This window comes from Cyanistes caeruleus, chromosome 3, assembly GCF_971803275.1.
Source record: "Cyanistes caeruleus chromosome 3, bCyaCae1.hap1.1, whole genome shotgun sequence".
NCBI lineage: Eukaryota > Metazoa > Chordata > Aves > Passeriformes > Paridae > Cyanistes > Cyanistes caeruleus.
In genome coordinates this window covers 61,894,757-61,907,413 of record NC_141703.1, presented here as the reverse complement: position 1 = coordinate 61,907,413, position 12,657 = coordinate 61,894,757, and the positions used below count along the sequence as shown (strand labels likewise).

Genomic DNA, 12,657 nt, shown 5'->3' with positions numbered 1-12,657 from the left:
GTGTTTCCTGTCGGAAGATTTTGGAACGAGAAATCAGCTCTTTGAAAAAGGGAAGTATGCTGGATTTACACTGTGCTGGCAAGCAGCCATATGAATCACTGATTTTCTGTTCTTCATATTAAAAATATTGTAGTCCTACATAATCTAACTCCTAAAGAGAATGAATATGGAAGTTAAGAATGCTACATGAGCACATAACTGGCATTTTAAAGAAAAACTTGCATGTGTATGTATGTGTTTATATAGGTAGGTATATGTGTGAATATGTTTGTGTTTACCTAAAACAAAAAATAAAAGAAGTGAGAAGAAGCAGCAAAGAGCTAAAAGTCCCTGTCTCTGTTTCAAGGTCTATGTCTGGGGGTACAATGGGAATGGCCAGCTGGGGCTGGGCAGCAGCGGCAACCAGCCCACGCCGTGCCGGATCGCAGCCCTGCAGGGCATTCGTGTGCAGCGGGTACGTCTGTGCTGCTCCACCCCAATCCCTCCAGGAACCTCTGCAAGAGTCCTATAGGCAGCAACTGAAGGAGACAGTCCTTTGTTTAAAGGGACATCAGAATAAAAAAGCATGTGTCCTAAAATGGACCTCTGTCAACAGGGGAGAAACTGTGGAGTTCAGTGGGAATTTTGCCATTGAATTCAGTGAGGTCAGGATTTTACTTAAAGAGGACTAGACTTGTAGAAATGTTTGTTTTGTTTTGTTATTTTTTTCCTGTGAAAGTTCATTTTAAAAATACTGCTGTTATTTTAGTAAAAAACAGTCTTTTCTAGGATATTCCATTCTTCATTAACTTCTGCCTTTTTTTCTGGAAAAATGCTGCAGTTTAGCATTTTGTCTGTCTTGCAGACTGAATTTCGTTTTAGAACTGCACTCCAGCCACAGTGGCTTACTGGTGTTTGGAGTCTGAACAAATTGCCTCCCACTGCATTTGACTAACATGTGGTATGTTTCCACAGTTAGTCTTGACCTTTGGAGATTATTGGACTTCACCAAATAGTGGGGCTGCCACTGGTGTAACTAGCAAAATGATAACTTCTTTTGGCTAATAAAAAATACTTAAAGTGACTGCAGGACTGATACCAAAAGTTTTTTATCGATTCATGCAAAATAGAGGATACTGTCAGGAAAATGAACAAGCTGTTAGAAAACATTGATTTTGTAACCTAGTGAAAATTAGCAAGAGCATTTTGAACTTTGGATCTTATTTACTGCATTTACTCAGGAAAGCTATGGATTTTTGAAGTCTTTTAAAAGAAACTCACTTAATGACATAATTTTACATTCAGTACCTAGTATGTAGAGACAGTAGCTTTGCTGGTAGCAACTACTCCTGGATAGTAACATAATAAGTATTGTGTTCCCTGTATTTATTCTTCTATTTAGAGAGTAAATGCTCCAGCAAGTTTGGCTTAGATTCTATTTCCATCCACTTCATTTACTTGATATTGATTAATACAATGTTGTAGGTCTCCATTCAGTAAGTAACTTGATAGTTTATTTCATTTAAAGTACATCACATACTTCATGGATGTCAGTGGAGTATATGTGCTTATGGTGTATCTTTGCAGATCATATTAAGATAGGTGAGCTAGTTATGAGCAATGTAGATTGGGTTTTGGTAGCCTTCTGTACTAAGTTATGGTAACTCCTGCAGAGCAAGACTGTTGCTGGTAGTGTTGCCACTGTGTATCTGTCTATGTGGGGCATGTGCTGCATATCTGAAGTGGGTTTTTTGAACAATCTGATGTGAGGAGGCAGCTCAGCAGGACCGAGGGGTTTCCACAAGGGGTTATGAGTTGACAAAGTTGTGTATCAAGTGCCATCAAAGTGGAGAGCTTTGTCTCTTCCCTCTCTTTCCTGGCTGATTGCTCTTGTTGCTTATCTTGTGTGGTTCTTCGACTGTACTGCGAGAATTTTCTTCCAGAGTTGCAAGTTTAGAGAATCACAGAATAGAGTGGGTTGAAAGGGACCCTAGAAACCATCCAGTTCCACCTCCTGCTGTGGACAGAGATGCCTTTCACTAGGCTGGGTTGTTCAGGGCCCCAGCGAACCTGGCCTTGAACACTTGCAGGGATGGGGAGTTATCTCAGCAGAGGGTCCTCTGGGCACTAGAGCTGGCACTGGGAGGGAGCAGTTTTGTGTCAGTCAGGGCTGAGAGGATCAGACAGGGAGACCTTAGCTGTTTTTCCAGTGGTAAAGCTGTTTATATTGGAGCAGTTGTCCATGGACCAAGGTCAATGCAAGACAGACAAACTTCATGTTTCTGCGTATTGTTCAAATTTGTCATATAGCTTTCCTTCTTTCTTAGTTTCCAGCTGTTCTTTTTGCTCTGCTCTTGAGATTATCTGTCAAGGTTTCTCATTGGTAAATTTTTTTCCTCAAAGTCACCTCATCTACTTTCCTTCCATTTTTAATAAACTTACTCGTATTTGTAATTTTTACAATAGTCTAGAATTAATGGCTTTAACCTATAGCCTAAGATGCATCTATCTGAATTAACTTGCAATTACATAAAAATGAGATTTTTCTTCTTTTTATTATTCCTTATAGGTTGCCTGTGGCTATGCACATACATTAGTGCTAACAGATGAAGGTCAGATATTTGCCTGGGGAGCCAATTCATACGGCCAGTTAGGTACTGGGAATAAAAGTAACCAGTCTTACCCTACAACAGTTATTGTGGATAAGGACAGGTAATACTTACAGTCTTGCAATCAGACATTGGTTGACATACTCACAGAAGAACTACATAAAATGATGGTATTTTTAATCTATTTTTTGGGGGGAAGGAGCCTATAATTTTTTTGCAATGGTTCATCTGATAAATGTGAAGAGGATTTTCACTGAAAGTGCTTGAATCTGCCTCATAACCATCCCTGTGAAAGAGAAACTGAATATTCTGAGCCTGAATATGCTATTTTCTGCTTTGGCTCACGCTGTACTTCACAGGCCTTAATTGCAGTTTCCCTTCAGTGGTGTAGTTTCATTGCTTGAAATCAGCAATAAAAGCTTTATTATCTGTGAATATAAATTGTATTTTAATATGCTACTTTTGGCAAGAAGTGCACTCAGAAAAAGTGAAGGGTGGACATCTGCAATTTGTGTCATTTCTGCTATTAAATCTGGCTTATAACCCAGGAGACAGAGAAAGGGAGGAGTTCTTTCTTGGTATTGCTGCCTAAAAATTAAGCTTTGATTTTTGCAAGTTAAATATTTTCCTCTAGCTCCTTGAGGGATATTTCTGTTGCTGTTGTAAAGCCATGTATGTGTATGGTAAGAAATCTGGATTTTGGGCTCCTGTTGTGAATAGGAAGGAATATGTCCCTCTTAATTCTGTGTCTGAGTACATCAGTGTGAGAAACTGGCATCGCTGCTCTGGTGATGAGACATGGCCTGATCTTAAACATTGCTATTTCTTTGTGTGTATTTTTTGCTTCAGATGTTACTGATTTTCTTTTTTCCAAACACTTTAGCCACGGTTAAAATGTTACAATAATAATTGAATACAAGTTTTATTGTTGCATGCTGCCTTTGCCTTTTGTTGGTCAGAATATGAATTCTTGGTGTCAGTGAAAATATTACTTCACTAAAGCCCGCAAGATTTGTGCATACAGCTTTAAACAAGTTGTTTCCCTGCCATTATCCCCAGGCAGCTGAGAACACAAGTAAACAAGCAGACTGCAAAACAGTGGATTGTGTAATGCTGTACACAGTGGGAGTTTTGAAGTCCTAAATCAACCTTAGGATTAGAGACATAGCCTAGCTAAAAGACAGTTAGAAACAGCTTTAAGTGCTGTTTGGTTCTAAATTTTAATTTTCAAAATGCAAATCCTTTAAACATAAGTAATAATAATTCTATGAGTAGGAAGAAGTATGTTTAGGTTTATAATTGTTACCAATAAGCAAACAGAAAAAAGACTTTCATTATCTTCTAGTTATAAGCCAAAATGCAATTTTAATTTTTTTTTAGTGCCTCCTCATTTCCTTCTTCATCTTCTCCAAGTATTTGTTCTCTATGGCTTAATACAGCCACTCACCTCACTGCCCAGCACCACTAAGGACACTCAGAGATTTGAAACTCATCACAGCTTTGCTTGGGAGAGCTGAGGGGCCAGCAGAGCATGTACTGCAGCAGATACAGGGCTCTGCTGCATCCCTGGCTGCTCGCTCCCAAGATGCTTTTCCAAGGAGAAACTTGGAGTGCATGCTGTTTGCAGAAACACTGCCAGCCCCTTTGGTTTTGCTGTGTGTGACCAGAAAGCATTCTTGCTTACATGCATGCTTAAAACTACGTCTTGCACTAGAGAAAGACAGGAGGCAGTGGGCTTACTCACTGCATTTTGTTCTTAATGGGTGTGCCTTGCTTTTTTTCCCTTTTTGTTTGCTTGTAAATTCAGAGTTATCGAGATCGCCGCGTGCCACTCTGCGCACACGTCGGCGGCCAAGACCCAGAGCGGCCAGGTGTACATGTGGGGCCAGTGCCGGGGGCAGTCCGTGACCTTCCCCCACCTCACCCACTTTGCCTGCACTGACGATGTGTTCGCCTGCTTCGCCACCCCTGCTGTCATGTGGCGCCTGCTCTCCGTAGGTGAGCTGAAATATTTTTTTTATTCTGACACCTTCCAGGTAAAATCATCAGGTCATAAAACTGTTTGTTGCATCTCTTTGAAGCCTACACGTTGTTTGTCACAAAAATTTACACTGGGAAGTGTAGTCGTAATGGTGTGTTACATATGTGAGTGGTAATATGGAATAAAGAATTGCTAAAGCCTGATGGCAGTGCTAAATAATTGTCTGTTTTATTGATGTGACTTATCTCTATCAGGAAATGCCTGAATTTTGGGGAGGATTTTTTCTGTAACCTCTGTATGTGACTGTCCAGTGGCTCTGGATAGAAAAACTGAGTTTGAATTTGGAGATTTGAGGAAGCCATGCAGAACATTTAGGAGTTCTGAAGCTTTCTTTGATGCCTTTAAGTAGAGTACTAAGAATTGCCATGTTCTGAATTTGCGACAAGCACTCAGTCTCATCACAAGTGAATCACGACCTGGTCTTCTGAAGAGATGAGTTGCTGGATCTCAGATGTTTGATTAGCATTAAGATCTGTCTTGATGGCTTTGATGAGAAAGAGTTAAGTATACAGCACTGGTACCAGAGAGCTCGTGCTTCAGCTACAATTTAATCTGATAATGGTTTGTAATGAAATTACTGGGGTGTTGTTGGAGTTTCTTTCCTTGGTTTGTTTGGGTTCTTCTTGTTGTTGGGTTCTTTTCTTTGTTTTGGCTTCTTGTGGGTTTTGGGTTTTTGTTTGTTGTTGCCCTTCTTGGGGGGTTTGTGTATTTGTTTATTGTGTGGTTGGGGGGGGCGGGGCTTAGGGTTTTTTGACCTTGACTTCTTGGTCCCTTTGGAAATAGCACCACAACACTGTAGCAACATTGTACCAAAGCATAAGGTGAAGCCTCATAGGAGAAAAAGGTTACTTTACTTTTAAACAAAACAAGTTTCATACACACTTTCAAAGCCACTTCTTCATATGTGCCAAGTATTCTCTCCAGCATCCTGGCACTATTCGGGAGGCCTGAGCAGGGCTCCTTGTGATGACACAGGATAAAGGATGCTGGCTGTCAGGGCCTTGCCTTGTCTCCTGGGTCGTTTTTAGTTGTGTGACTCTGCTGGTTTCAGCTGTGCCTTTCTGCACGCTCCAGGAGCTGAGGGTGACTGGCCTCCTCATCCTGTCCCACCCTGGCAAGCTGTCAGGACTGACTCACTGTTATTTGTCATCTGATGTATGCATGGTGAGAATCCTCAGGCAGCTGTGTCCTGGGATCTTACATCTGCTGACCTACATGCCATGGACATCTGCCATGCTTACAGCCCTTCTCCGTGCTTTTTATTCTGGTGCTTCCACACCCAGGCATTCCCATTCTCTCCATATTTGTGGCAGTTCTAACATTTCTAATACAATTCTTAGAACTGGCTGCTAAGGAGTTTTCTTGGCTTTGTGCCTCCTCAGTGGGAACTGCCTCTTCATTTCCTTCCTCAGGTTCCTTCTTCACTGCTGTAACAAATAAAAGCATCTGGTTTCCCTCTAAGAGTTTCAAAGCTGAACCCCACTATATTCAGTTTTCCTCTGATGGCTGTAGAAGTCAACTGCAGATGTGTCTTGGTGGACACCTGGATTGCCAGTTAACTTTGAAGATGTGTTTCAGCTTTGCATTTGCTCAAATGCTTACTTGTTTAGCTAGCAGAGGTCTGAGCAAATAAACCACACACTGTACAAAATAAGAACTAATAAAGTATTTTACAGTATCATTGTTTCAGAAATATTTATTTTTACCATTACTATATTGAATTTCTTTTCCCTGTCCATTTTATCAGTGCCTACCCGAATTGTGTATACCTGAAATTCTCTAAATGAAATGCAAAATTACTGTGCTAAACAAAGGGTAACAGTATCAAAGTGTATGTGTGTGTTAAGCTTTTTCTAGAGCTTGTGGAGAAAGTCTTTCCATTTCCAGCAGAATACTATTCTAATTTCTAGCTTGATAGGTTACAGGACCTAGCATTTATGTAATTTTCTGTAGAGAACAACTAATTACTGACCCACAAAAACTCTGTAAACCCACAATGTGTATTTATATGGTAAGAAGACAAAATGTTGTCACAGTTAAGAATGAGATTTGGGGATGGAATGGGTTGTTGATTTTTTTAGTAGTATTGAAGAAAACAGTTCTCTGAGGCTTATGTGATGGAGATTTGGATCAGTTGAGGAGGTAAAAATTTTGTATGCAGATAATGGATGACTTTTCAAAGATTCAAATAGATTACGTTTGCTGTAATGTCTTCTCATGATAGCATTTCAGAAAATTTTATTATTTTTTTATTGATCTTTTGAAGATCTTATAGTAACTAACAGTTTTAAGTTGATATACTCAGTAATGGTTGATAGCATTTTCTATCATATGGAGCAGTAAACTTCTGAGACTGTTAATGTGTTTTTTTTCTGGCCTTGTATAGGTGAGTTAGAGTGAAATTCACTGATTTCTTAATAGAGATATTTGCTTGGAGCAAGAAACTAGAAAGGACTGAAGAAAGCTGTCCTTTCTTTGCTTTTCTGGCCCATACAGAGCACATAGGCTTCTGGGGGGTTTTACTAGCCTTAAGGAGATGTATTTATTCAGAGTGTTAATTGCTGACAGATACCCAGAATATTGTAGTGGGAGATATTTGTATTGCTTACTACTTTATATAAGTCCTCTATTTATTCTAGAGCCTGATGACCATCTAACAGTAGCCCAGTCACTAAAGAAGGAATTTGACAACCCTGAAACAGCAGACCTGAAGTTCCTAGTGGATGGAAAATACATTCATGTTCATAAAGTTCTTCTCAAAATTAGGTAAGGAACAAACGTATAAATTGTATAAACTAAACAGTGTAGTGTAGTAGTACACTGTGCTGAGTCATCACTGCAAAAAGAATCTTGACTTATTCTTAAAAATTCCCTTTTCCCTGAGCCAGGGATTCATCTGCTGTTCTTCACTGTTACTCTCTTTGTAATTATCAAACATATTGCTCTACTACCTGCTTTTCCATCACTTCCCTCCATCTGACATTTATCCTCCTTTGTGCTCCTAAATGGCCTTGACCTTGATTTCCAATAACCTTTTTCTGCCGAGGAAAAGGCTGTCTTACTTCTGCTATCTTCTCAGTAGTTAGAATCAGTTTTTTCCTCCTTTGTATGCTTGGTTTCCTCCACCAGAATGATTTGAGGATTGTGTTTATTCTTTACACTCTTTGCTTCCACAGGACCCTTCAGTTGTTTCAGCAACTTCTGTAGGTGCTATCCCGATGATCTTTTTTACCCTTTTATGACAGATTTCTTGTTCCATGTGTTTTAAACACTCTTATCAGTGAGTTTGACTTTTAAGTTGGCATTTTTTTTCTGTTTCTACAACTTTTTGCAAGTTAAGACCACTTTATGGTGACATTTGACATAAGCAGATCTACAGAATGATCTCATTGTTATTAACATGCACAGAGATTAATTTGTTACTGCTGATGTGATTTCTCCTGTGATATTCTAGAGGCACTGCTTTAGATCTCTTCTACCTTGCCACCTGCTTCTGGTTCATCCTCCTCATTGTTATAATATTGTTCTCTCTTTGCTATTTTTTTCTCAAAATGCTTGGCTATCTCACTCAGCTTATCACCACTTCTTCCTACTTTTGCTCCTAAGTCCTGTAGCTGATTTCTTGCATATTATTGTGTAAAATTAAAATTCCCTATTAATTCTTGCCTGACCTTGTTTTGTTGGGGATTTTTTCTGCTCTTCTCTTACTACTCTGACTGCCTGCATTACTTTTGTCTTCCCTTTACTGGTTTCATTGCTTGTACATTACACTCGTGGCTATGGTCCAGCCTCTTTATTTGGAATGCCATGTATTCTCCATCAGATACCACACCAAATCTTGTGTATGCACAAAATGCTCCTGAGGTTCCTTGTTCTGATAATCAGACTATATGTAGTGTTCCCTTATTTCCTTTTTCTTGCTCTACTTTTCTCAGATTATATGGCATTCTGTGAAGGAAATATGTCTAATTCTAAAATGGATTTACATAAATGGTATTACTAAACACTATGGAGGAATAATGAAGCATCAGGCACAGTCTGTAAAATTACTGTTTTCTTTACTGTCATGGTGCAACTGGATCAAAGTATTTAAAAAGGTGTTTTGCAGCATTTGTCCTCTTCTGGAGCCATTGTCATGAAAGCAGTGCTGGTAAAAGTTCTTTTTCATTGTTTAGTCACTTTTTTTCTGCTCATGAGGACTTCTTTCCATCTCGTTCTATTCTTAAACTGGATCCCATTGTTGGTGGTTATTGGCTGGCAGTGGTGGAAAAATGTCAGGGAGCAGCCCAAGGCCAGCACTGACTGCAGGAACAGAGACATCTCAGTGCTGGGATTTACCAGCTCTGCATTCAGCCAGCCAGAACTGGGTGTCTGGGCTGTGTCTTCTGAGGGATACTGACAGGGAGAGACACTCCAAAGGATGAGTCACTCCAAGATACTTTACAGACTGGAGGATGTGTGCTAACCAATTTTTATTGCCATTTACTTATTAATTTTTCAGGGATCAGTGTTTACCACCTTCTCTCTGACTTTTGTGTGGTGCCATTGTGGCATAGACCATTCTCAAGGTCTGATCCATGCTGGATGGATCATGGGCCTCTGGGAGGCAAAACAGTTTTGTCTGCCTCTCCCAATGCCAGAATGTGGTAAAAGATGTGGCAGAAGCTAATGACTTTTATCTCTTTATGAATTTGACAAAAGGTTACATTATTTTATTAAAATCCCAAAAATACTAAGATGAAACTTTCTATCAGTAACCAGTAAAATGCGAAGAACTTGAAGTCATTAGTTAAGTGATTATTTTTTATTTGGATTTAAGTGATACTGTCTTTATGTTGTAGTTTTGTCTCAGAGACAATAAAAAGAAACCATCCTACTTTTTACAGGAAAGTTTGAGTAAAAGAAGAGAAAATTCAGATGTGGGTGAGTTACAAATTAGTGTAGAACAAAGAAGTATGATTAAACTGGGGTTAGGAGAAGTTATCAGAAGTGGAGATGTTAATTTTTATCAACAAAAATTTTGAAAACCATGTGCATGTTAAGATGGTTTTTAGGGAACAGTAAGTTACAGTGCATTGTAACTGTAACAACTCTAACAATTGACTTACTGTGAACTGGAAGTTGCAGATTACAGCTGCCAAAGGCAGTGATTTGTCCTTGTTTGTATTCGTCACAAAATATTCAGACTTGTAAGAATAAGATGAAAGATCTGAGAGTGTCTTCACTTTCAATAATTTAATCCTTGAATGTAATGATTAATGCTAAATTGTGCATGGACTCTGACACTGGAATAACTGATATCTAAAATTATTAATAATTTCCCTCTTCATTAGGAAATGCTGGAGAAATCAGGGTCAAATCTCAGAAATGCCTAAGTTAATTGTAAACTTTATCTGCTACAAGACAGGTAATAAAATTGATTGCTAATGTATAATATATTTTAAAAAATGGCATCAAAACCAGATGGATAATCCTTGTAGATGTTGTAAGTAGAAATGGAGCCTGCCATAAAATATTAACAACAGAAATAAAATTCTGAATTATATATATCAGGCTTATAAGGCTTAAAGAAAGGAAGATGTTCAAAGCAAGAAATCATGTAGCTAGAGGTTCTGCTTCTGTATTTAGTCTGTTAGGACTGATGTATTTTTTTTACCAACTTCTTGCTGCAGCTCATCTTTCAAGCTTAACTCTTTACAGTGTACAATCTTTGTTCATGTTTTGTAGGTGTGAACATTTTCGCTCCATACTCAATAATGATGATGAAATTATAGAAATGAGTGAATTTTCTTATCCTGTTTACCGAGCCTTCCTGGAATATCTGTATACAGACAACATTAGGCTCCCTCCTGAAGATGCAATAGGTATTTGCCATAAATGGAATTACTCCAGATCATTGTTCTTGAAAAGTTCAAACTATGTGTCGTTATAGGGTAAGGAAAGTGGGGCTTGTTGATTTTAGTTTCACTAGCACTTAAATCTTGAGTTTGCCAGGTGTCAGGAAGAAAGGATGCAGTAGCAGGAAATGTGCCCAAGGAGAATGCATGGTGAGCATGCAATGAGATCAAAGGTGAAAAGTTTTCAGAGAGAACTCATTGTTACTCTTATTAAGAACTTTCTTTTATTGAGAAGGGCACTAATGCCATCCTGAAACTTTACCTGCTTGAGCAGCTGTAGTGATTTTTTGATCCTGAATGAAAAGGGAGCTCTTCCCTGCATGAATTTAAGAGGATGAAAGTCAGTAATTGGTGTCCAGAATGAGAACAAGAGAACAGAACACTTGCATAGTAATAAAATTATTCCTTTTCTAAAAGGTCTGTAGGGGACCTTAAAAAATGCACACATCATCTAGGGAAAAAAACAGAGCAAGTCTTTGCCTAATTCAGCCTAAAACAAAAGGGCTATTGATTAATTTGAAAAGACACTAATATATTTTGCACCAGAATAGTTAAAGCTGTATAAATTTTCACAGGGCTGCTAGATTTGGCAACACTGTATAGAGAAAACAGACTGAAAAAGCTTTGCCAGCAAACGATCAAACAAGGGATTTGTGAAGAGAATGCTATTGCTCTTCTTTCTGCCGCAGTCAAGTACGAAGCTCAGGTAAGAACTTCTCTTCAGGTAAGCAGTTGTTTTCTGAGAAATGAAGCTGCCTAATGTAAACATGACTGTATTTAACTGATGAGGCATGATTACTGTAATTTCCCTTTCTGGCTTAACAAATGTTTGTTTTCCCCGTTTTAGGCTGTAAAAACACCTCAATTTAGTGTTTTCTTCCTGCCCTTTTGGCTTGCCTCTGGGAGTCAAATCTTAATTTGCTTCCTTCCTTGTCACATGGCATAGCAGGGGATGGCATGCAAATTTCTCATTGCCATCTCTGCCTTTGGATTTTGCCCTTTCACTCCCTAAGTTCTCCACCTGTTCATTTTGTCTGTTAGTGTCTGGTACAGTCATTCTGGTGTTTTTACAGGCAGTGGGAGAATTTACCGGTAAAATCCCTGCGTATTTACACTTGTGCTTTTATTTAAAAAAAACACTTTTGCAGTACTGTTTACAATGAATTATGCTGACATACAACAAATTACCTATTGTTAATAGTCCCCCCATATCCTGTCATCTGGTCTGCCCTTGGTTCTTGAATGAGTCACTAGCACTCAACCTGTTATCCATGCTTTTTTGGTAAACACTTTAAAAGATATTTCCCTTTTCTCACCTTCTTAGTGCTGTCATGATTGTGGAAATAACTGTGTGGTGGGTTTTATTATTCAAAAAGTCTGCTTATGTATTTAAGATGCAGGGGACGTTGCTATAAATACCTTTCAGGTATGGGAGGCAAGTAGAAGAGAGTGAAACTGAGTTAAAAAATTTGCGGTAGTCAGCGCTGAATGGAGACAGGAAGCTACAGGAGATGAATTTGTGTAGGAGCTGCAAAGAGGAGGCTGGAAGTCAGTGAGTTCTGTTCACTGAAAGGGGATAACAAGAGGTTAGTAGATAGTAAGATCACAAGCTGCCAGGCATTTGTAACCCAGGTATGAGGAACAGAGGACATGGATGGGTGGGGCAAAGAGGAGTTGTGCTTTCACTGTTCTGGGCTGATACAGGCTCAGCATAGCAGGGAAAACTCTACATAACCCTTGAAGAGTTCATGGATCAATTCTGACTTCCTTGCTGCTGGCTCCAGCTCTAGGTACAGAAGGTAATTAATTTTTCATCACAGCAAGTTGTTGCATAGGTCCCGAATAAAGGAGACTGAGCCAGTGCATGGAGAGAAGGATTGCCACTGTTGTGAGGAGTTTAAGAATCTGCTGTGTGCAGTCCTGGTTGATGTCTTGTACCCATCCAGTGCTGGAGAGCTGAGTATCCACTTACAGTGAGACCAGGACAAGACAGAACCTTTTGTGCTATCTGGGAATCCCATTATACAATTGCTAGGTTTGCCATGAAAGACACATGTATCCTAACATGCAGTTTGTGATCAGCAAGCATCATCACGCTTTGCACTGTATTTTGCTTTTATTTCCAGCATGA

At 39.2% G+C, this 12,657-nt stretch overlaps 1 protein-coding gene across 2 annotated transcripts in view; it reads left to right on the top strand.

The window, feature by feature from the left end:
- Nucleotides 1-12,657, top strand: part of RCBTB2 (RCC1 and BTB domain containing protein 2) — a 34,850-nt gene that overhangs the window by 18,193 nt on the left and 4,000 nt on the right. For both annotated transcript variants that reach the window (XM_023940990.2, XM_086881303.1), the window contains exons 7-12: nucleotides 347-454; nucleotides 2,549-2,691; nucleotides 4,396-4,586; nucleotides 7,269-7,395; nucleotides 10,357-10,493; nucleotides 11,102-11,232. In XM_023940990.2, the coding sequence (XP_023796758.2) occupies nucleotides 347-454; nucleotides 2,549-2,691; nucleotides 4,396-4,586; nucleotides 7,269-7,395; nucleotides 10,357-10,493; nucleotides 11,102-11,232 (837 nt within the window). The remainder of the gene's footprint in view (nucleotides 1-346; nucleotides 455-2,548; nucleotides 2,692-4,395; nucleotides 4,587-7,268; nucleotides 7,396-10,356; nucleotides 10,494-11,101; nucleotides 11,233-12,657) is intronic.